Genomic DNA, 25,837 nt, shown 5'->3' with positions numbered 1-25,837 from the left:
TTCTATTTCTGAATATGTCTTTTTTTAAATAAGTGTGAATCAGGAACAGACGAAAACAAGCTGATGGGAAAAGCTTGTATTTGGGATGTATACTATTTGTAGCTCCCTGCTCCGCTCCATTCTGATCATCCACTTGCAGATAAACAGATCCATGTACTTCTTCATTTTCATCTTCCAAGCTGGCATCTGGCTCTACACCACATGCGTCAAACTCAAGGCCTGCGGGCCAAATGTGGCCCTCCATGTCATTTTATGCGGCCCGCGAGGGCAAAGAAGTTTTTAATTTCTTAAAAAAAGTAAAAATTGATGTGTAATTATTCATATCTATGGGGAATTAGACTTGAAATATCAGATTGGGCAGCTATACATTAGGACTTAAACACTGTCCATATAACTAACCTGACAGAATCAAATGTAAAAGTATTTATGCTAGAGTAACAAGCAAACATATGTTTCCTATGCAACTGTAATTGTCACTTCAAAAATTTATAATACATAAATAATGAGTTATTTAACATTAAGGAGTCGTAACATTTATTTGTCATTACATTTAGTTACATTTATAAGTTATATCTGGCCCTTTGAGGACAGCCGCTATGCTGATGTGGCCCTCGGTGAAAATGAGTTTGACACCCCTGGCCTAGACTGCACAGCTGTAAAGCTCCAGTATAGCTCACCATTTCTGTTGGACCAGTAATGATAGGTCGGGGTGGGAGAGGCTGTAAGCTAGTGGGAGAGAGTGGAAACCGATGGATGACAAGAAGTAGGGGCGGGCTTACTCCTGCCCAAAACTCAGAAGGGAATTACTAATGAACTCCTGCCGCTCTGCAGAAATTATGTCCTAGAAAATGACATGTTTTTGGATTTTGGCTAAAGGGGTAATAATCATAACAAGAAGAATTAAAGCCGCAAGCGGCGTTGTATGGCCCGCAGACGCAACCCGCCTTCCACGCCCAACTCTAAGCACCACCGCCCTCACCGCCCTCACCGCCCACTTTTGATAATGGCTAGTCAAAACTGCATATGCTAATTATGCTAACTATGCTAGCTATGCTAATGTGGCTAAAAGTGCTAGCATTGCGATCAGCATCATCAACTGACTCAGAAAAACACATTACCTAAAATGCTAATTATGCTAACTATGCTAGCTATGCTAATGTGGCTAAAATTGCTAGCATATCGATCAGCATCATCAACTGACTCAGAAAAACACATTGCCTAAAATGCTAATTATGCTAACTATGCTAGCTATGCTAATGTGGCTAAAATTGCTAGCATAGCGATCAGCACCATCAACTGACTCACAAAAACACATTGCCTAAAATGCTAATTATGCTAACTATGCTAGCTATGCTAATGTGGCTAAAATTGCTAGCATAGCGATCATCATCATTTACTGACTCAGAAAAACACATTCCTCCATTGGTGAAAGCTATATGTCATAAGTTGATAAAAAACCTACTTTTTCCAAAATGGTGGATTTTCTGTTTATTTTATCTCCATAGCAACCATTTTATGTTTTGGTTATTTAGAGAAGACGAACTGATTGACGTCAGTTTCGGACAAATCGGTAAAAGTAAACTTTTTGTCGTCCTTAGCAACAGTGGTTTTATGCTAACCACGCCCACATTCCTTATATGTCCATATCCAGTCTTTTTCAATGTATTCAGTTTCAGGCATGAATGCATGCATTCAATTTTCACTGTTTTGTATTGAAATGCATGGGAGTTATAACAGTGTGCCACTTTGCTAGCTTGCCACGCGCACGCCGTTCAAAATCTACAACTTGTAATTCCAACATTTTTTCCACAGTAGCTTGCCATTGATGCCCAAAAAGTTTCGAGACGATCGATGAAAATTCCAACGACAAGTTTACGTTTGAATCCAGTGGCAAAGGTGTTTTTTATAGAAAATTCAAGATGGCCGCCTTTTCCCGAGGTCAAAGGTCGACGAAACTCCAGAGGTAATTGTAGACTTATGCTACGGACGTGCGAGTCAAATTTCGTGAAAATCGCTCGAAAAAAAGTTCATTTTTCTATATTGTGTAAAAACGCGAAAAACTCAAAATGGCAGATTTTGGCACAAAATGGCCGCCAAACCGTGGGTCGTGTCGCCATCACGTAATGATTTCAAAACTTTTTTTGGATATACCCGACAAAGTTATCTGGATTTCGCTAGCCGATTCTTAAAAAAAAATCCGAAATTTTTTTTTTTAGCCGAGTCAGCACTTTTTTTTGCGATCGTTTTTTGTTTACCACGGCCACATTCCTTTATCGATTTTGTCGTATGTGACATCATTTTTTTCAGTATGGGCCAGGGAATCGCATATTTCAGTTTCAGGCTATTCCGATAAAATATGTGCGAGCTAGCTAAAATGGCGACGGTTGCGAATTCGCCACGCGCACGCGTTTCAAATTCTACAACTTCTAATTCCAACATTTTGTCCACAGTTGCTTGCCATTGATGCCCGAGAAGTTTCAAAAAAATCGCTAAAAATCCCTAGGAGGAGTTTTCGTTTGTATCCGTTACTAAATATTTTTTTTTGGCCCCATAAGCGATTTTCGGCCCATTCATTTTTTTTACGGGAACGCTCGCCGTGATGTCATCGACGTGGGGGGGGTGATGTTCTCTTTGCCGAAAATTCATTTTCAATTTATCCCAGATGTGTGCCAATTTTGGTGAGTTTTCGGGTATGTGGCGGGGGTCAAATTTTCGATCAACGGATCCGTTAGAAAGAAGAAGAAAAAGAATAATGAAACGAAGCAGAAACAATATAGAAGTTTTTGCAGTCAGGTGGCCTATGTATTTCAATGCGGCCTGTCTTTTACTATAGGATGGGCATGTCTTTTGGGCTTTATACCTGTCTTTTGAGGGCTTTTTGGGGCTTTTTGTGTGTTTGTCGTCATTTTTGCGACTACAATTTTTACGTTTTTGCGTTGGTGTTGTGCGTGTGTGTGTGTATTTTTGTTGCGTTACACTATTGTCGTGTCGTTGTGTGCTTTGGGCGACTTTTGACCCCATTTTTTGGCGTTTTGACGCGGTTTTTTGACGTTTTGGCCTTTTTGAGTGTTCGACCCTCGTAGCAGTTACAATATGGTCCTTGCACTCTGTGAGTGCTGCGGGCCATAATTAAAAGACCACTGGTATTGCTTTTACAATCGATGATCGGATTGGGACTGTAAGGCACTTTTACTATTCGTTAAATTTGGTTACCATAAGAAGATGTGTGATATGTAGAAATTGTGGTTTGAATCGTTGTTGCTGCTTGTGCTGTGTTATTATCTAATGTTAGTGGCAACCGTGGTTACAAAGTCATGAACTGATGCATTCAAGAGTCCGTCCTCCTGACACCACTGACCATTTCCACAGCCAGAAACCAGTTTTTTCAGGAAGAAAGCCATGGATCCCGTTATCTCTGGAAAGACTATCAGTAAAGCCAAAGACTAAAGCTTAAAGTGTCATTAAAAAGAAAAAAACGAATTACATGCTGCCTGATCCTTTTACATTTTCCACAGCGGGGTAAAAAAGGGGCCTTATTTCACCACCTGGTAAAAATAATGATCCTTTTCTCATTCAACTGTTTGGATTGTTTTAAAAATTGCCTTTCATGTGAGTTTCATGTTTCATGGCTAAAAACGTAGTTTAGAAGAAGCTCAGTCAGGTCAGCCAGTCTGGTTCAATATAGGGAAGAAGTGTTTTACTTTTGAAGAGCAAATTGTCTCTCAGACACAGATGATGAAGGGCAAAGTGGTAAAAAATCGATGGTGGATGTGCCAGTCGAAACTATCCTGAATGTGGATCTGAGCTGGAACATTGGTCAGGTTGGAGGAAAAAGCGCTGTTTCAGAGGAGTTAAGTTAAAAAATGCATCCCGAAGTTTAATTTATGATGATGTACTTAAGTGAAAGAGCATCAGAGTGTTTCTGGATAGGTTAAGTAGCTGGTAGCAGCTTCAGTCATTACGGAGAAATTAATCTCTAATCAAATTTTGTTCCTGACAAGTGGCTAAAAGGTGACGCCTTAGTGTTTTTCAAAGAAGTTGAATATACTTTTTGAAGGCAAAAGTTTCAGCTAAATAACCTTTGACTGATTGTGTATTTTATTTAATTTTTTTCTTTATTTATAGGGATTTGATTGACTGCTGGAAGATTTTAGAAAAATGTCTTATATCTATTTTATTGATCTTTTTCCCCCCTATTTTCTTAGTTTGCCATACAGGATAATTGTTTTTTTTCCCCATAATTCAACCTGCGTACACTATTCGATTTATCTAGATTTCAGCGTGGCAGAGCAAAAGTTTCACAATCTGCCTTTTTTCTACTCCTGAAACAGACAGAAATGTCTTCAGCTGACCGGAAAGGATTCGCTCGCAGGCATGCAGCCAAACGTGTAAAAGCTATTCCAATAAAGTGATTTGGATTTTGTTCTTTAAATCGTCTTTGGAAATGAATTGCACATTTTCAGTAAGTTGCTCTTGTTCCTCTGAAGTCAGGTTTACTCCAGGCTCTATGTAGTAATCACTTCAATGCGTCCTGTTTGGATTCATTAGTCCCCTCAGCATGTTTAGGTCCATAGTTTCAGTGGATATGACATCTCATTCCGCTCATTTAAAAACTCTCCTGCCTCTGCTCTCTTTTAGGTTCTACTAAATTCCATTTTATGCTGACATCAATTTTACACTTCACACAAATACATCATTATTATAAAGTGTAAATGGGGTTTCAATCGATTTAAAAGAAACATAAAGCACAAGAAACCACCATGCACTCCATCCATTTTCTTAAACTGCTGAATCCCTTTAGAGGTCACGGGCTGCTGGGGCCTATCCCAGCTACTGTTGGGGGACAGCTGTGTGGTACACACACAGCTAGTCTGCTGCACCCACATGCTCACCGAATCAATTAACCTCTAAAGTGTGTTTTTAAGTGTGGCAGGAGACAGGACTCAAACCCAGGGCTTCTCGCTGTGAGGCAAGATTGCTAACCACTACACCACAGTTTAAGGAGACATCTATAACTAAAAGTTTGCAGTTTGTCAAAGGTCAAATGGCGTCTTTGTTTCAGATTTGATCTGCATTACCTACTCCCGGATAGACACACATGATATTTCAATGTTTTGGCCTCGATTGCGATTCCAGTTTGAGTCTAAAGAATCAAATGATGCTGCAGGTTCCCTTGTAACATAATTCAGATGTGTTGTTGGAGACCTGAAAGAGTTTGCATCATGCAAACTGTGTCAGTGGGATGGAGGTGGGAGTGGTGAGGGAGCTGCAGCACCCCCTTATGGTGAGGGCATTTCACTGCAGGAAATAACTGTACGCTCATTGTGCATTTATTTTGTGAAATGACTATGAAACTCATATGATGATTGTATGAAAGTAGATGAGTATTTGGCTTTCTAACTAATTATTTAGTTCAAACATTAAACATAAAACCTCAAACCTTTTTGGTGTTTCAGGATGTTTGTGAATCTTTTCTGAATCTGTCTGCAAACACCAACATTTAACTCTTTTGAACAGGAATAAACAAGCAGCCTCATTTTTTTGTTTTGACATTATGTTGATATTGGGCTTTCATATTTAATTTAACAGCTGCAAAATGAAAGAAACACTAACTTGTCTTTAGGGGTTAAATTAATGTCAAGAGAAAAGCTTTTAGCTCCTCCTGTTTTCTTATATTTCTTAAAGGATTATTTTTTTCCTTACGTTTATGTTTTATTAATCATTTAATCACTTGAATTTTGTGCAACAGGCAGCTATCCTTCAGAAGTCTGACTCAGCCCATTGCAAATGCTATATTTGGTGACAAAAAAACAACTCAAAGTGTAAAAAGTTATGGAAAATTCTCATCAACAGGTAAATTTCTAATGAACGACTGCTCCTCTGCAGAAACTATGTCCCAGTAAACACAGTTTTTTTGGATTTTGGCTAAAAATGGCTTAATCGTACCTGAAAGACCATTGGGAACACTTTTGGAATAGTGGGACTCTAAGTTATGTTGACCACCGTTGGGGGGTAAAATAAAACATATTCTCTATCAGACCTCCAGCTGTCCTCCCGCCTTTCTGTCTTTAAAATAAAGGCAGAGTAATGTCACTTTAAAATATTATTCACGTTGAAGTAAAACATTGTTGCATGGATGTTTAATGACTTATGAAGAACTAGTAAAGTACTTTGTTACAGTTTAAAAATATGTGATTTTTAATCTTAAACTGGATGAATCAGGCAAAGGGAAATTAATTATAGCCATTTCTGGTATTGCCAGATACTGAAACTGTTTTAAATTATTGAGGCACATTCCTGCACGGTGGCGCAGTGGTTAGCGCTCTTGCCTCACAGCAAGAAGGTCCTGGCTGGGGGGCCCTGAACACCATTGGGGGACCTTTCTGTGTGGAGTTTGCATGTTCTCCCTGTGCATGCGTGTGTTTTCTTCAGGAACTCTGGCTTCCTCCCACCATGCAAAAACATGCTTCATGGTTCCTCTAAATTGACCCTAGGTGTGAGTGTGAGTGTGAATGGGTGTGTGATTGTGGCCCTGCGACAGACTGACGACCTGTCCAGGATGTCCCCAGCCTTCAACCACAAGTGGGAAGGATAGAATCCTCCCCATCACCCCGAAAGGGAGCAAATGATTCAGAAGATATAGAAGATTAAAAAAGGTCACATTTCTCTGTTTAAAGTGTTTCTGGCAACAAGGCTTTCGTTGCTGTATACATAAAAATAGAGATGTGCTTTATTAGAATTTGGCAGTATCAGATAAACAGATATTTTTGAACTTGTTAGCTCATACAGATATGGGATTTTTAATGATATGAAAAACTGTCTCATGATTTTGTTTGAGTTCCAACCTTCAGCTACAGAAAAATACACGAGTCTGATTTTGTCAATCGATGCTGTTCAAGTGGTCGTCTTCAGCTCTTACACTGCAGGCATCCATCAACTTTCAGTCACTGGTGTCATGGTTGGAGTTTCTTTTGTCTTGGTTTTTGCTTTCAGTTTTGGTCTGTCATGTTTGAGTTCTGTTCCCTGTTTTATTTTGAAGGGTTTCCTGTCTTGTCATGTTTTTGAGTTTTACTTCCTTTGTCCCAATCTGTCCTGATCATGTTCACTTGTGTCTTGTCTGCCCTGTCTGTATATAAGTCTTGTCTCTGCCTTCCTCTTGTGCTGGTCCATTAATGTCTGTAATGTCTCTTATGTCTTAATGTCTCTTCGTCCCTGACTGTCATGTCCATGTTTCATGCCACGCCACAGTAAGTTTAGTTTTGTTATCCTGCTCTGCAGCGCCTTTTGTTTGTAATTAAACCCCTTGCCCTGGAACCGTGTGCCTCCTGCCTCTGGGTCCTACCTGCTCTCAAACCCCCCCAACCCTGACAACCGGCTCTCAGTATGAATACGATGAGAAATAAAGTAGAAGAAAAGTCATATTTTGATGATCAGAAGCAAACTAGATTTGAACTGGGACTGGCTTAATCCAGTTTCTGATGAGTTTAAGTCCTTCTGTGATTCTATTAATCTTACCCAGTTGGTCAATTTACCCACTCGGCCTAATCTTAAGTGTCTTGATAATTCCACCTTAATCGATTTAATCTTAACAAATGTACCACATAAATTCTCATCTTTTGGTGTTTTCTGCAATTATTTGAGTGACCACTGTGTGGTGGCTGCTGTTAGGAACACCAAAATCCCCAAATATAAACCACGCATTATTAATATACTTTTTAATCAACAACCATATCACCATGATTTGTCTGCAGTTAACTGGAGGAATATAGGTCTCTGGCCAGATGTAGAATTAGCTTGGACTTTTTTTGAGACAAGTTTTATGCAAATTGTAAATAAGCATGCTCCTTTAAGAAGGCACAGGCTATAATATATATACTATGCATATGATATAGATACTATGCATGAGCGTAACATGTCTTGGGCCTGTGCAAGGAAAACTGGGGCTACAAATGATTGGTCTGTTTTTAGAAACTAAGAAACAAATGCTCTTCCCTTATTAAAAAGGCCAAATCAGAATATGATTTATCTGTCACCACAGAAAATTTAAATAATCCACAGAAATTCTGGAAAGTTATTAAGTCCCTTTCTGTGAGTCAAGATCACAGGCTCTACCTAGATATATTTTAAATGAGTCTAGCCCTGTTTTTAATAATAAAACAATTGTTTTAACAAACATTTAATATCTTCTAGTTCCTTGTTTGGCTCTGAAGGAGCAGACTTTGTGAAACCCTGCACTGACCCCCCAGAGTCCACTGGACACCCTTTTAATTTTGTACCAGTCACCATTCAGGTAGTGCACAAAGCCCTGAAAGCTCTAGATCATAACAAATCTCCTGGACCTGACTTAATATACCCTTACTTTTTGAAACTAGCAGCTGATTTTGTGGCAGAACCTCTGACAATTCTTTTTAACCTCACAGTCCAAACCAAAGAAATTCCCTACGGTTGGAAATCAGCTTTTGTTCTCCCTTTATTAAAAGGAGGTGACCCAGCAATTTTAGCTAATTTCAGATCTATATCTAATCTATCAGTATTTTGCAAAATTCTTGAATCTCTTGTAAGTGAGCAATTAAAAGACTTTTTATTTTCCAATACAATCTTGTCAAAATATCAGTCAGGCTTTAGAATAAAACACAGCACTGTTACAGCTGCGATGAAGGTGATAAATGATATTATTGTTGCTCTTGGCGAGAAACAATATTGTGCATCGCTTTTTATTGATCTGTCAAAAGCATTTGATGCTGTCGATCATGGGGTTTTAAAGAGAAGGCTTCTTCGGTCAGGATTGTCAGAACAAGCAGTTGATTGGTTCTCTAATTACCTGAGTAATAGAACCCAGTGCATTAAATATGAAGGTCTATGTTCTGAATGTGTTACTGTCCACAGGGGGGTTCCACAGGGTTCTATATTAGGTCCCCTCCTATTCATTTTTTTATATCAATAACTTGGGACTAAATGTATCTGATGCTAATATGCATTTTTATGCTGATGATACAGTTATTTATTGCTGTGGATCAACTCTTGATCAGGCCATTGAATCCTTGCAGAAAGCCTTTGGTGCTGTCCAGCAATCTTTACTTCAACTAAAATTAGTTCTCAATGCTGATAAAACCAAGCTTATGTTGTTTTCTAATTGTAAGAAGATGCCTCATAAAATTCCCACAGTGTCCACTCTTGAAGGAAACAACATAAAGGTTGTTCATGTGTATAAATACCTTGGTGTATTGATTGATGACTCCCTCACTTTCAAACCTCATGTGGAGAATCTTGTTAAGAAACTGAGACTAAAATTGGGTTTTTTTTTCGAAACAAGGTGTGAAGGTCTTCGTATGATTGACACGGTTTATCATTTTTCTCTGAGGTTCATTACTAACTGCAAAACAATGACACACCACTCTGAGTTGTATTCTCAAGTGGGTTGGCCTGCCCTGGCCATGCGAAGGAGGATTCATTGGTACACTTTCATTTATAAGGCACTGCTTAGACTATTGCCGACCTACATCTGTTCCTTACTGTCACAGAGAAGGGCTGATTCTTATTCTCTTCGTTCACATGATCATGTGTTGCTCTCTTTTCCATTTGCTCGCACCAAACTGGGCAAAAAGGCTTTTGTCCACTCTGCACCTATGCATGGAACATGTTGCAGAAGAACTGGAACTTGACAGAGTTGATTTCCTTGAATGCTTTTAAAGTTAAACTGAGAGGTCTCGAGGCTGACTCCAACATGCACTTCTTTTTCATAATCGGTTTGTTATTTCCTGTTATTTTGCTCTTTGCAATTATGTAACTGTATTTTAGTTGCTGCTGCCGCTTGCCCAGCACTCCCTTGAAAAATAGGTTTTTAATCTCAGCGGGACTTTCCTGGTTAAATAAAGGTCAAATAAATAAATAGATGCAAAACTCTCTATTCCTAACTTGTTTGTGCTTGACAGTGTCCTTTAAGTCCCACTCATTAAAATAAGTATTCCCAGTGATCTTTTAATTGTGGTGATGCTGTTTTTAGGTAAATTCCAAACATCGTTTACTAAGACATAGTTTCTGCAGAGCGGCAGGAGTACATCAGAAATTCTCCTGTGAGTTGTGGGTGGGACTGTGAGCGTAGAACTTTGAGCAGGGAGCTTGTGGCCAATCCAGCGTGTTTTCTATGTCACAAATAAACTATTTTTCAAAAAGCATTTTTGAAAAAGGGGTCATGGGGTTGCTGGAGCCTGTCCCAGCTGATGTTGGGCAAAGGCGGGGTACACCCTCGTCAGTCGCACACACTCCCACACACTCACTGCACACCTAGGGACACTCCAGAGTAATACAGTGGTGGACCAAATTGTTGGTACCCCTCAGTTAAAGAAAGTCCACAATCCTCACTGAAATTACTTGAAACGTTCAAAAGTAACAATAAATTAAAAGTTATTGAAAATTAAATAATCAAAATTAGCCATTACTTTTGAGTTGTTGATTAACAGAATTATTTAAAAAAAAAAACGAATGAAATAGGGCTGGACAAAAATGATGGTACCCATAACTTAATATTTTGTTGCACATCCTTTTGAGGCAATCACTGCAATGAAACGGTTTCTATATTTGTCAATGAGCCTTCTGCACCTGTCCACAGGTATTTTGGCCCACTCCTCATGAGCAAACTGCTCCAGATGTCTCAGGTTTGATGGGTGTCTTCTCCAAATGGCATGTTTCAGCTCCTTCCACAGATGTTTAATGGGATTCAGATCTGGGCTCATTGAAGGCCACTTCAGAATAGTCCAACGCTTTTCTCTGAGCCATTCTTGGGGGTTTTTGGCTGTGTTTTGGATCGTTGTCCTGTTGGAAAATCCATGACCTGAGACTGAGACCAAGCTTTCTAACACTAGGCAGCACATTTCTATCCAGAATGCCTTGATCATCTTGAGATTTCATTTGACCTTGCACAACTTCAAGACACCCTGTGTCAGATGCAGAAAAGCAGCCCCAAAACAGAACTGAGCCTCCTCCATGTTTCACAGTAGGGACAGTGTTCTTTTGGTTGGATGCTTCATTTTTGAGTCTGCCAACATAGAGCTGATGTGCCTTACCAAAAAGCTCCAGTTTTGTCTCATCTGTCCAAAGGACATTTCCCCAGAAGCTTTGTGGCTTGTCAACATGCATTTTTGCAAATTCCAGTCTGGCTTTTTTAGGATTTCCTTTCAACAGTGGTGTTCCTCCTTGGTCGTCTCCCATGAAGTCCACTCTGGCTCAAACAACCACGAATGGTGCGATGTGACACTGATGTACCTTGATCTAGGAGTTCACCTTTAATGTCTTTGGAGGTTGTTCTGGGCTCTTTGGGTACAGTTCCAACTATCCGTCTCCTCAATTTGTCGGCCCCTGGCCACGTCCAGGGAGGTTGGCTACTGTCCCGTAGGTCTTTAACTTCTGAATAATATGTGCCACTGTCGTCCAGGAACTTCAAGCTGCTTAGAGATTGTTTTATAGCCTTTACCTTTACAATGTTTGTCTGTAATTGTGTTTCTAATGTCTTGGGACAATTCTCTCCTTCCATTTCTGTTGTCCATGTTCAGTGTGGTACACACCTTTTCACCAAACAGCAACGTGACTATTTGACTCCCTTTTAAATAGGCAGACTGACTGATTATGGGTTTCATTAGTTTGTTTTTTAAAATAATTCTGTTAATCAACAACTCAAAAGTAATGGCTGATTTTGATTATTTAATTTTCCATAAATTTTAATTTATTGTTACTTTTGAACGTTTCAAGTAATTTCAGTGAGCATTGTGTAGTTTATTTCTTTCACTGAGGGTTACCAACAATTTTGTCCACTACTGTATATGAAGCATTTGTTTGGACTGTGGGAGGAAGCTGGAGTTTCCGGAGAAAATCCACGAATGCATGAGGAGAACATGGAAACTCCACACAGAGCCAGGATTCAAACAGGGTAAAGATTCAAATCCTGGCTCCGCAGAGCAGCCCACATTCTCAAATGATATCACATAATTTAATTATAAAGCTTATTGCACATCTTTATGCATCACCTATTTGTGGAGATGTACATGAAGACCAATCTGCAAACTGACAGCAAGCAAAAACATCAGCATGCTGAATATTACTCTCCACTTCAGTGCCCAGCTGTCCCAAGGAAGCACACATACAGCTGTAGACTGCTCACATCAACCCAAAGTAATAGAAGAATCCTATGAGTTCAGGCTCTGGCAACCCTTGCATTTAGTTCAAAGATTTGATTAAAACCCTTAATTCTGTCAGAAAATGCAACATCCCTGACACAAATCTTTCCAATTAAAATGTCTCGGTACTCACACAATTATACTCTAAAAAACTGTTTCTTATAGACCCTAGAACTAAAAAAGACCCATGTTTAAAACATAAACATTTCTTATTTTCTGTCTTGCAAGAAAAGCTCAGCTCAGTGACCTTGTGGTTAGAGTGTCGTGGAAGGTCGTGGGTTCAAACCTAGGCCGAGTCATACCAAAGACTTTAAAAATGGGACCAAATATTTGACACTCAGCATTGAGGGGTTGGATTGGGGGGGGTTAAGCCACCAAATGGTTCCTGAGCGTGGCTGTCTGCAGCGCACCGCTCCCCCAGGGGAGGGGTCAAATGCGGAGAACAAATCTGCACACCTAGGTGTGTGACGGCTAGTGGGGGGAAAATAAATAAATATCATCATGAACATTTTTCAAAAGCAAAATAATCCTAGTTTGAGAAGACATGTGTTGGTGACAAGATTTATTTTCTTGAAATAAGAATTCTTGGTAAGACCATTGATCTTATCCCAGTGACAGATTTTCTTTGTGCTTATTTAAAGAGTTTTGTCAGCGGGGTAGGTGTTGCTCCTCTAAGTCGCTGCTCAAAGGGCATGTGGTCTGTGGTATGGAATAGATACAGCACACGTGTTGAGCTGCTAGCATCATCACCACGACAGGATTTATTCTTCCATAGTCACAACATAAACATCTCCAATATCCACGTAACCATAACATGACCTATAATATTCCTTCTGCTAATTACCAATTATATTTCTAAATTATAATTATTCCTTCCAGTATTCTTTCTCTGCTTTTGGACAGGACAAAATACAGTCCATATATTGCACTATGTCTATGTAAACGCACCTTTATGTGCATTTCAAGCTTAAACTTTTAAAACTCTCCCGCTGACACATCTTTACACAAGTTTTTAGTCTGTTGTAGGGTTTTACTTAGAAAATGTGCAACAGTTGACGGCGTTTTGACAGTTTAACCAGTTGTATTTTGACCAAACACGGACTCGGATTTCTTAGTGACGATTGGTGGCATCTTTTTTAATTCACATAAGTACCAACCATTTGAAAATTGATCATGTCAGAAAAAATATCAATTGTGGTTTGTGCCCGGATGGGGTTATTTGACACCAAGTTTTTCCTAATGGATACCGACCGGGCTGGGAAAGAATAACCATGCCAGGCAGAGGCTGGATTCAAATGCACCAGGTTTCTTAGCTCAGCTAAAAGCCCAGAAAGCTAAATCAGGGTCAGGCAGGCAGGGGTAATAACGAGCATGAGAGAATAAGAGAAGTAACAGGGGTGGTCAGGATCCAGGCGAGGGTCAGGGCAGGCGGGAGGAAAAAGGGTCAGGCTCAGGAGACAGAAGATCAGGTCCAGATATGATGCTCAGTAATGAAGGCAAAATGGCACAAACAATACTTCACACTGAGTGAGGCTCAGTGCAGAGCTCAAGTCTACTGTGGTTGATTGGATGAATGAGAGTCAGGTGTGTGGCATCCAGGAAGTGTGCGCTGAGGATGCTGGGAGATGAAGTCTGGCTAGAACTCAGGGAAGGTTCCTGTCGGTGACCAGAGGGGGAGATAGAGCTCTTACTTCTGACAGCCTTGAACAAGTTTCAAGAGATTTGCACCGCTTCGACATTTCACACCAAACCCATCCAACTGTAGCTATGTGCTCTGGTATCAGGTAGCAACAGTCCTGTGTGAACACTGCAAGAGAAAAGCTCGTTCAAGAACCCGCCGTCATCTTGTTCTTAAAGGAGCAACACATGCCCAGAGTAAACGTAGCACTCAAAATGATTTTTTTTAATAAATTCCAACTACTTGAGGGCACTGTAGGAGAGTGATTCAGTGTTTGCTTCTGACACCAACACAGAAGAAGAAATGCCACTTAGTCTTATGCAAAACTTGTCGAAATTGTTCCAAAGCGACACAAACGATGAAGAATTAAACAGATGTGGTGATTTGAAGTGATATAAAGAATTTTGTCCACTTGTTAACACGTTCTATATGCTCCTGTTATCTGAATAATTGTTCATTTGTTGCACTAATAGCGGCTGGGTAGCTCGGTTGGTAAGGTGGGAAGCTACCATGCAGGAAACCAGGGTTCGATTCCCGGAGGGGAATGAGCAATGGTGCTGGGGGCAATTACCATATAAATGGCAAGCAGTTAACATCACCCAGTGAGGGCAAGACCCTTAACGCTACCACCTCCCAAGCGCGGTTTGGCTGCAGCTCACCGCTCACCGCAGCTCACCAGATGGGTCAAATGTGGAGAAAGAATTTTCTCCAGATAAATGCAGTGTACTAAAAAAAACTAAAACTAATATACTAGATTCCTCCTATGATGCTAAATAAGCAATGTGCTATGGTGGTGAGGCTTGCATACATTCAGTCTATTATTATCTATTCTTTTATGATTTACTCAAGAGACTCAGCGTCTCAAGATGAAATGTCTGTTCTTGGTTCCGTATTTTGTTAAAAACTCTCTTATAAGTGTAACTTATATATGATCTTTTTCTTCTTTATTACCCTTTTTTTAGCTGCTGCAATGTATACTCTGCCTGAAGAGTCCAATCAAAATACGGCAGTTAAACACGCATGTGCAGTGACTTACGTATCAGGGGATGTTCAATAGGTCATTCTGTGCGTCACTCAAGTGACGTACGTATGGCATGGATGATGATTGGCTGATGACAATTTTGCTAACGTATATAGATATGTTTTGTTTGATGACCCGCACCCCTGGTTTAAGCAGTCAAGACATCCAGTGCCAACGCACCAAAGGACCCTCAAAACAACATTGAACTTCCTCCATGTTTGGACAGTGTCCTTGTTCCGCCCTTATTTGTTTTTGTCTTAACACTGCCACGATGTCCTTTACAAACAAGCTCTATTTATGTCTAATCTGTCCACAGAGGGCTTGTGGTTTTGTCACGTAACTTTTGTTGTCAGCAGTGCATCCTCCTGGGTCTCCTTCTATGGGGTTCTTTTTCATTCAGATGGCGATGGATAGTGCAAGGTGACACTGTTGTACCTTTGGTCTGCAGATCAGCTTGAATTTATTTGAAAGTTAATCTGGGCTTTTTTATCCATCAGACAAACATTCCTTTGTTGTAATGTTTCGTTATTTTGCTCTTCCATCTACATCCAGGGAGGTTATCTACAGAGCCGTGGGCTGCAAACCTCTTGATGATATTGCCCACAGTGAACAAAGGAACATTAAGATCTCTGGAGATGGACTCATAGCCCTGAGATTGTTCCTTTTTCACTGTTTTTCCTCTCAAATCCTCAGACATGACTTTACACTTCTTTCCTGTCTCCGTGCCCAATACAACACAGAAAGGCTGTGTCCTCCATTTTAACTGTTTTCAAGTGTGGTTACTGCATATTCCAAAACCTTTTATCGGCCACAGGTGTGCCCAATAAACCAATGACAGAAGCATCACATGTTGGAAAAGCTTTTATTTCTCAAAGTTTCAACAAGTGGCAAATAATTTGAGTTTAGTCTCAGTGTTTGATTGGTAAACTGGTAACGCTGATCACCACGATGTCGGCCTTTATTCAGAGTGTTGTACACATCCCTCTGATCCATCAGGTCGCTAAACTAGAATCTGTTGCTGGGAGGTTCTGCAGAACTTCAGCCCGCTTTGCCGATAGCATTTTAGCCGATGCTAAGCGCATTAGCTACTGCCGTGCTTCACTCTTATTTATCTGAGCCACTAAAAAGCACAGCAATCCACGTTTTTATATGTTACTGGCAGCAACATGGCTCAGAGTTTCTGTTTGGTATCCATCCCACGGAAAAACGAAGTAGTTCATGTCTCATAACAATGAAACAAGCTGCCTCTGGCTGCAGTCTTCCTGTTGTCTTGTGTGGAGTAGAGCTGCTCAAAGAGGCTCCGTGTTCTCTGCTGCCAACTAGTGGTCGGAGGGTGAAGTGGACAACAAGAGTCAGACACTAAAGAAGCTCAGAAATGATTAAATATCGTCCTGGCAGCATTTTGAATCGATACAAGTATTGCCAAATGAAGTATTGCGATATAATGCCGAATGGATTTTTTCTGACATCTCTACTGAGCCACAGAGCAATAAAGGCTCAGATCTACCACACTAGACAAGACCCAAGGTGTAGGCTGTGCAAAGAGGCGCCTGAAACAATCCAGCACATAATGGCAGGATGTAAGATGCTGGCAGGTAAAGCATACATGGAGCGCCACAATCAAGTGGCTGGAATAATATACAGGAACATGTGTGCAGAATATGAACTGGAAACCCCAAGGTCAAAATGGGAAACACCTCCGAAGGTGGTAGAGAATGAGAGGGCAAAGATCCTGTGGGACTTCCAGATCCAGACTGATAGGATGGTAATGGAGAACCAACCAGACATTGTAGTGGTGGATAAAGAACAGAGGAAAGCCGTTGTGGTGGATGTGGCAGTGCCAAGAGATGGGAACATCAGGAAGAAGGAACATGAGAAACTGGAGTGTGGGTGCTGGTGTGGTTGTGTTTATTGAATAAAACCATGTATTTAATTTAGATTTTAAAATTTTTGCATTTATGTACTTTAAGACATGGACCTATTATGAAAAAGCACATCTTAAAGTCAATTAAACAATTGTTTTCAATGAAATTGATAAATTTAGAAAAATATGTAAGATTACGTTTTTCTTTCAACAGCTTGTTGGACCCATGAGTTCGTAGTTGTCATGTCAACGGTGCTGCAGCACACAGTGTGTAGACAACAGACACGTTCCATGTGCATTCTGTTTGAGGTTCCTTTTGAGTGATTGACTTTGGACCATTTCAGAAAAAATGAGTCACATCAGCAGCTACATCCACGGTTAGAAGTGAGAAGCTGAAAACTCAAACTATTCCAAAGCTTAAGGAAGAAAAGGAAAGTCTAGAGGGGAAACGCATGTACCAGGAGTTGTTTGATTGGCTGTTCTGCAATCAAGTGACGTACTTCATGCTGGAGATTATGATTGGCTGACGACATTTTTAAAAACAATTTTTTTCTTTTGATGGCCGGCAAGCACACTTCCTACGCAATCACATATTAGCCCCCTTGGTCTATGCCAATAAAGCAAAGGTTTTCCTTTGCTTTATTGGCTTTAAAGAGCGCAATTCAAAGTTTTAATCCAGTAAACGTGAAGACCTTTCTCTTATTTTGTTATGTTTTTAGTTTCTCATTTGTGTGCTTTTGTGTCTAAAATTCTAATACTGTTTAATCTTCAAAGGAACTGTGAGAGCCTCAAAGAACTGTAGCCAAAATATACAGAAGTTATTCATTTACCGTGTTTTATGAAAAACAACTGAACAACAGGGTGTACTTATTTTTCACACATTTGTTTTATGAGTCTATCCCAAAAAAACATTTCATTGGGTGTGGTTTATCTGTGTGTATCCATGAGATGCAGTGAGGATCAAATGTTGACATGTTGCTACACAAACCTCTGAATTAGGCAGAAAGTGACTCTCCTTTTGGGAGCATAAATTCAGAGAAGAGAAATTACAACTCTTTCAGAAGTGCTTTTGAAAAAGGAATCACGGAACGGCACTAAAACATGACAAAGTGTTGCAGCAGGTTAAAAATCTTACATCCATTATTTTTGAGAAGTGTCATTTCTTCATACTTCCTCTGGGATTGCTGGTAATGTCTTTTCATGGTTCATTTGAAATCTTTAATTAAAGCCTTTGTGAATTACAGTAGAGGCCACTGAGAGATGAATGTGTCACTTAATTTATGCCATTTTGGCTAATAAACAATTAAAGTCTCAAAGGTGTTAACCATCAGTTCAGACTCTGTTTTAAATTCAAGGGGCCAAATATGAATGTTTTGTTTTCTTTGTGCTTCTGAGCATGATCTAGACCAGGAGTCTGCAACCTTCAAAAGTCATTTCGTTCAATTACTCACCGACCACAACCCAGTAGGAGCTACAAAGTCTGATTTCCCCCTTTAGAAAAGTTAAACTCTGACTTTTATTTACCTTATTGTAGCTATTATAAGGAATATAAATGCGTAACGAAAACATAAAATATCCTCTTTTTTTCTTAACATGACATAGTTTCTAACTTTTGACCGGGGTCAGAGGACTTCCTTTCAAAATAAAAGACACTTTGGCAACCTAGATCATCTCGCTGCAACAAAAGCAGTAGCAGGAAGTGAAGTCAACAGCGATTTGAAGTCCCACTCCGATCATCTTTTGTTCTATTTTCAAAGCCTTAGTGGTCTTTAATTATGATTATGCCATAATTAGCCAAAATTGAAAAAACAAAAAAGCGTTGTTCTCTTAGACATAGATTCTGCAGAGCGGCTGTAGCTCATTGAAAAATTTCCTTTTAAAAAATGGAAGGAAGCTCTCTGTTTAGTCTTTTTCCTGCTAGCTTACAGCCCCTTACGCCCCTGACCTTAAATTACCGGTGCAACAAAAATAGCGATCAATGTTGGGGCTCTCCAGCCGTATAGTTTTGTTTCAAAATTTCCGCTCAGACAAGGAAAACTATGACGTTCATAGAAATAGTCATCAGAATGGAGCGGAGAAATGGGATCTTTTTCTACCTGCATTTTTTTCATCTGCTCCTGATTAACAGTGATTCGAATAAAGAAATACTCAAGAAATGCAATTCCAAGTTGACTGTTCTTTATATTGGTTCTCCATCGCGACAAAAATGTTACAAGAGCATGTTAAAAAAAACAAAAACATGATTTCCACAGGTCTATTAAAAAAATGTTAATTTTATTGTTTGTGGTGCATCTAAATAACTAAACTACAGTGGTAGCTTATTCAGGGACCCTTACCATCTTTTTGTGACCACTTCAACCACTCAAAATACTGTTTTTTCCCCACAAATAGACAATCTGCACTATATACATAATTCTGGTTGTACCAACTGACCTCAAGTTAATGTTAGGTGGCAAACGACACACAAAAATCTGTCAAAATGTTCAACTTTGTTAACCAGGAAGCAAAATCGCTTGATGGATTGTAGAGGCATTATGGGTAGTGTAGTCTGGTGCCTTGAAAAGAGATACAGTATGTGTTGTTCTTCAACTGTTTGTGAGAGAATGGAATAAAGCTTGAGTTGGTTTACTGACTTGAAAAACATGTCATTTTCCTTTAACCAGACAGTCACCATGGAGACCTAAAAGAGCCACATGTGGCTCCGGAGCTGCAGATTGCAGACCCCTGAAATGGACAGTCTTACCCTTTGGTCCAGCTCTCAGAACATTTGTTTGGTAAGAAGAAGATCACAGACATCAAGCAGCTCCACCATCAGGATGTTTGCTCTCCTGAGAGTCAGACAGATTATGGCTGAACAATAATACTTGTTCATTAAAAGTCTCTCCCCAACTTTGCACAACTTTGTATCCTCAAATGATTAATGACTCATCCAGCACGCTTTATTAAATTTGGCTTTTCACATCGTCTCTGAATTGTAGAGGCTGTTTGTTTTCTAAATGCCATGACGATGATAAGAACTTTGTGTTTCACAACAGCAGTGGGAATGACCTTGGTCTGCCCAGCTGCCACCATCATTATTTTTCACAGGCATAGTGGCAATCTACACTTGTCAGCCCCAAAATTATTAGTTAGGCTCCTATTTGAAGAACTCTCCCACCACTTTTCACCAAGGTCACTGTAGGATTCAACAAAACCCTCTTTTCCTGTAGGAATCTCTACTCAAAGAAGCTTCTTGTCTTGCTTGCTTCATTTGTTGTTGATTCTTATTAGAGATGAAAAAAGGTTTCCACAGGGAAGTCAATGCGGTGTGAGTGTAAAGGAAAAATGTCCTGGACAGAATGTCATTAAGGCTTAAAGGACACATTCAACATGTTGAAATATGGTCCTTCACCCCTCTGGTTGTGTTTCCAGTTGTGTAAAAGTTAGGCAGATAGTAGTAAAAACACCATGAAAGCACACAGTCCTCCAGTTTGCCAGAGCGAACTTTTGTGTCAACATTTTCAACAAAAACCTGCAGAGTACGTTTTCCATGCTATAACTAGTTCATATCTGGACTGATTTTGAACGGTAGACCAAATCTTTGCAGCTCTGTGCCGACCAGAACATCTTTATTACTGGAAACAGATTCTGTTGTTTCATGAAATCAAAACTAAGCTGTTAAATTTGATTAACTGCTGCAAAATTTGGAGAAATCAGCAGGAAAGCTGCAAATCTCAGAAGACTAGTAAGTAAGTAAGTAAGTTTTATTTATATAGCGCCTTTCCCAGATAAAATTTACAAAGTGCTGAACAATAAAAACCATAACAAACAATAAAAACACAGAAACAATCAATTAAATATGATGTAAAGCAAAACTAAATAGAAGAAAATAAACGTAGTATGGAGATAACAATAAAACCAGTCAGCTTAAAGCATTTATGAATAAAAGTGTCTTTAGTTGTCTTTTAAAAGAATCAACAGTATCGGCCACACGAAGGGACAGAGGGACGGCATCCCAGAGTCTGGGGGCTATTGCCTGGAATGACCTCACCTCTGGTTTTATATTTGGTCCTAAAAATCTTTAAAGATTTTGATCTGAGGATTGGAGGGCACGGCCAGAAGCGTAGGGACAGAGCAAGTCTGATAAGCATAGTGGGGGCTGTCCGTTTAAAGCTCTGTAGGTTAAACCTAATATTTTAAAATCAGTACGCCACTTGATCAGTGCAAGGAGGATCAAATGGGGGTGATGTGTGTCCTTTTGTCAGATCCTGTTGAAAGCCTTGCAGCAGTGTTTTGGACTAACTGAAGACGGTTAAGAACAGATTTATTAAAACAACTATAAAGAGAATTACAATAAACTAAACGAGAGGAAACAAAAAGCATGGATAGCCACCTCTAAGATGGAGTTAGATAAAAAGGCCAGCAGTTTTGCTATGTTACGTGAATGGTAAAAAGACTTTCTAATAAAATGTCTAGAATGACTCCACCATCATGAAGCATGGGGGGGGCATCATATTTTGTGGGTGCTGTGCATCACCAACAGCTATTTCAGTAAAGAATATAGATGACTCGGTGAAAGAGAGACTCACACATTTAACAAATATTTGGTCAAGTAAACCATGAGAATAGACTCCAAACTGATTACAAAAACAGTTTGAGACCAAAATAAGTTCCGCTCTGGAATTTTTCCACCACAAAGCCGCTGACTTAAACCCTGGATATGATTTTCAATGCGTGGGCGTCATGCACTCTATTATCTGCTGAATATGATTAACAACAAAAAAGTGAAGCTCGGCTCAGATCTAACAGACCTGTCAACAAACTTCCATGCCTTGTCAACCAGGTTTAATCGCTAAACTAACTTCTCCTTAACCTGTTAACTAGCAGGAAAAACACGTCTGCATACTGTATATACGTAACAGGGGTGTAACCATCAATCACCTTAATGGATATATATTTCCGCTCCACACAGATCGATCTCTATGAGGCAAGCTGTTAACCAAATCGACCTATTCAGTTATAAAATCATTTCAAAAGGAAATCAATACATAATGAGGAACATTCCCACCTTAAATAAAAAATAGGTTTGAGTCTGAAACACACTTCTTTTTGACCCCTTGGCTTTTGCCGACCTTTCAGGGTGAATCAGCTTCCACCGAGTCACACTGGTGGTTTGGCAGAGATTATTACACCCCCCCCTGACACTCTGCACTTCATCCGGGCTGGGGACCGGCACAGGGGTACCCAGGCTTGGGCCCCCTTGTGGCTACATGGTTAGGCAGTAGCATGAAGGGTCTTGCCCACACTGGATGAAGCTCATCGCGTCCCCTGGGAATCAGACCCTGGTTTCCTATGCGCCATGCAGCCAACTGTGCCGAACAGCTGCTCCGTACGCTGTACTCATACTGATATATGTATTTATGGGTAGAAAGGGGTTCCACACTGTCACATCTAGGGATGGATACCGAGCCCCGGAATTGAACGAGGCAACATTCTTCAAGACCGCAGTATCGTTAAGATCTGACCTCAGCGGTTCTGCTATCGGTACTGGAGAAGTCGCTTTTTTTGTGGCCCACAAGATACAAACTAGAGCTGTGACGGTGTGGGATTTTGATCACCGCACTGATGTCGCGGTGTCGCCGTCACCCGCACCCCGCAACCCTGTACCGTTAAAACCTTAACGATACCCATCCCAGTCACACCTGGTGAAGATTGTGACGCACAAAGGATTGAAAAACAGCTCTTAATCAAACCCTAAAAGCCAACATTCCAAAATATTACCATCTCTTCTGTCCAGGCTGAAAACAAATTTACATCTCTATGATTGGCATCTTGCTGAAAAAACAAAGACTACAGCAAACTAATGCAAGTCCCAAAACTGAGAGAAAAATCATCCTTCAGGAGGCACTGATTAATTTTAACCCAGTTTTCAACGGGATCAGTTTTTTTTGTCTGATTTCAGGTTCAATTTAATGATCATTTGCATAATTGGATCTCCCCAAGTAATCATTCAGAGCTGTTGCAGTCTACAGACACAACTTTCAACACAAAAAAACTGGAGCAGATGTCACTCTTTATGGAAATGATGCATTTTCCTAACAACAACCGTTTTCACAATCCCAAAGCATGCGCACACACACTGCCTGCATGCACTGACCACATACATGCAGCAGCTCGTTGTCACAGATTCATGCGGCATTCCCTCTTTCCTTTCCCTGTGCAGTGGGAGAGAGCGCCTGACCGTCCTGCTCTGCCTGCTGCCCTAACGTCAAGGTCCTCGCTGTGTGGCGCGAAGCAGCCAAGAACCTGACCAGCCATGAAGAGCAACGGCTGCAAAGAGGCACACAGGCAGGACAGCAATCAAGAGGACCACTGATTAGTGGAGTGAATGACCTCCGTCGAGACAAGTGACGGCTACAAATGCCAGTTTGAGGACAGGCTGCTCTAAAGGCAGCGAACAGAAACGACTGAAGCAGTAATATTGGAGCTCAGCCTGCAGAGGATGGAGTTATTTCTGGCTACTTAAGGACATCCATGCGACTGGATGGACATGCACCTCTTCTAAATCAAACTGTATGTCAGTAGAAAGGATGAGGCGGAAGCCATAAAAACGAATTAAAAATGACACTCATCACCTCATCACAATTACAAAAATATAAGATTGGATTCAGTGCAGGAGAGGCTAATTATCAAATAAAAATGTAGTCAGTTGGATCTCAGTGAGATTACTGAAATAAATCTTTTCCTTCCCTGAGATGAGACTCGGTTATTACACAGTCATAACTCATCAGTTCAACAGGTAACATCAATCCATCATGTTCTGTAGAATCTTTGTAAAAGAAAAATAGAAGTTGGAGCAAAATGACACCTAAAAAAATAAATGACACCTACCTTTTTCTTTGAGGCTTCTGACTTTTTGGACATATTTCTGAGTTTTTTATGTAAGTGATTTAACACCTGTAACCAAGAAAAGAGAGATGAGATGCACATCCGTTAGATCATCAGTGATGTCAACGTCGGTTTGGTGACCCATGGCCACTTTTTATTTTGGATTGTTCCTCTTACCTTTGCGTAACAGAAGGAAATCAGCAGCAGAGGCAAAACATAACCAAAAACAAAGGTGCACACCACGTAGATCTTTTTCTGGGTCTGATCTGGCCACACTTCCCAGCAGAAAGTGTAGTTGTCCGAGCTGTGAAAAATGTTCTGGTAGTGCATGATGGGCGCTGCCATGACCAGAGAGATGATCCAGATCACCACGACCCCGATCAGGGCGTACTTCGCCACCCGAATGGAGGACGACTTTCTGGAGTGCACGATGGCGATGTAGCGGTCCACGGACATGGCAGAGAGGGTGAAGATGCTCACCAGCATGGAGACGGTGAAAAAATAGTGGATGAACTTGCAAATGAATGCGCCCAGGACCCACGACGGCAGGATGTAGACGGTGGACTGGAAGGGGATGCAGAAGAGCAGGTAGGACAGGTCTGCGATGCTCAGGTTCAGGATGAAGATGTTGGTGGTGCCCCGCGGCTTGCCGGGTTTGCTCCGGGCCAGAACGGTGATGACCACGGAGTTGCCCAGGACGCCGAGCGTGAAGATGAGCCCGAACACCAGCAGCGAGATGAAATTATCCGTGCCGATGCCAAATAAGAGTTTCCGCTCCTCGTTTTCCATTGCGCTCAGGTTCAGCGGCTCCTCGAGGAGCCACAGAGACTCCGACAAGTTCATGATAGATTCAGTCCTCCTTGGACAAACTTTACACGATCACCAAATCGGCAGGGCAGAGATCCAGCGGCGCCTCAAGACGCAGAGATGTCACTCAAACGGTTTAATCTGCCTTCGTCAACGCGCGAGCGCTGTTTTGGATTGATTTGAGATTCTATGTCACATTCCCGCTTTATTTTTGTCAATAACATACAACTAGAATGTGAATGAACGAATTCCCCCAAATCTAACCTGTCTGCTGCTCAGCATAAATCGAGATTCGCGCTGTGGATGTTGGAGGATCTCCGGTGCGCAAAAGACGCGTCTGCGCTCCGTGCGCCCTCATCCAGACTGCTGCCCACTTCTCTGCGTCTGGACCTTCTCTCACATAAATTGCGGGCTGGGCTGGGCCATCAACGTCAGAGTTCGTACCACCTCCAAAGAAATAGAAAAAAGAGAGAAAGAGAAGGAAAAACACGAAAGCTTTGTACTCATTGCGGCTCTGAGTCTATCCTTGTATAGTTTAAAAGCCGGCAATATGTTTAAAGAGAGACGGGCTTTAGTGAGATAAAGATTTGATTTTATGCTTAGACTGTAAAGATTGCTACATCAAAACAAATTATCTGATTTGTCTCTCTTCCTATTAAAGTGTTTTCGCAAAGAAATGAGACTGCGAGAGAAAAAAATAGATCACTGAAGAATAAAAACGTCTTTTCAAACCTCTGGGCATGACGTGAAAACCCTTTGAAGACCAACTCCAATTAAAATTGTCTTTCTAAAATATTCTTATGGAATTTTTCTGATGATGGAGGACATGTAAAAAAATTCATATCAAAATTGTATTTTTGAGTATTTCTTTGTTAAAAACGCTGTGAATCAGGAGCGGACAAAAAGAATCAGTTTGGAAAAGCTTATGGTGTGACAGAATACATGGCAGGTCATAAGCTCCTCGCTTCACTTCATTCTGATGCCTCCACTGTCAGACAAATAGATCCACTTACGTCTTTGTTTTGCTCATCCAAGCTGGCATCTGGATCTAAACTGTACAGCTGAATAGCTCCTATATCGCGTCGTTTGCCATTTTTGTTACACCACTGGAGATTTGTGCAAGGCTGTAAGCTACTGGGAGAGAGTGTAAACAGATGGATGATGGGAAGTGGGGGTGGCCTAATCCTCACCAACAGTCCCACAATTTAGAGGTGTATTTCTACTGAATTATTGCTGCCTTGCAGAAACTATGTCCTAAAAACAACACAGGTTTTTGGATTTGGCTAATAATGGCTTAATCATATCTAAAAGACCCATGGGAACGCTTTGAAAATAGGTCAAAAGATGATCGGAGTGGGACTTTTAAAGAGTCTAAATTATTTTTACTGGTCAAAGCTATTTTAAAATGTACATCTTACCTATATTTCTTT

The 25,837-nt window shown here is 40.6% G+C and overlaps 1 protein-coding gene across 2 annotated transcripts in view; it reads right to left on the bottom strand.

Moving 5' to 3' along the window:
- Positions 1-24,976, bottom strand: part of galr1 (galanin receptor 1) — a 30,772-nt gene extending 5,796 nt beyond the window's left edge. The window contains exons 1-3 of one of the 2 annotated variants that reach the window (XM_020701864.2): positions 23,778-24,976; positions 23,604-23,669; positions 22,877-23,042 (exon numbers count right to left, since the gene is read on the bottom strand). In XM_020701864.2, the coding sequence (XP_020557523.1) occupies positions 22,893-23,042; positions 23,604-23,669; positions 23,778-24,443 (882 nt within the window). In that variant the 5' untranslated portion in view covers positions 24,444-24,976 and the 3' untranslated portion in view covers positions 22,877-22,892. The remainder of the gene's footprint in view (positions 1-22,876; positions 23,043-23,603; positions 23,670-23,777) is intronic. The other variant, XM_004086657.4, reaches the window with a different exon arrangement.
- Between the last annotated feature and the right edge of the window lie 861 nt (positions 24,977-25,837).

The sequence above is a fragment of the Oryzias latipes genome, chromosome 16 (genome assembly GCF_002234675.1).
Source record: "Oryzias latipes chromosome 16, ASM223467v1".
In the NCBI taxonomy this organism is placed as follows: Eukaryota; Metazoa; Chordata; class Actinopteri; order Beloniformes; family Adrianichthyidae; genus Oryzias; species Oryzias latipes.
This window is presented reverse-complemented; position numbering and strand designations above follow the sequence as displayed.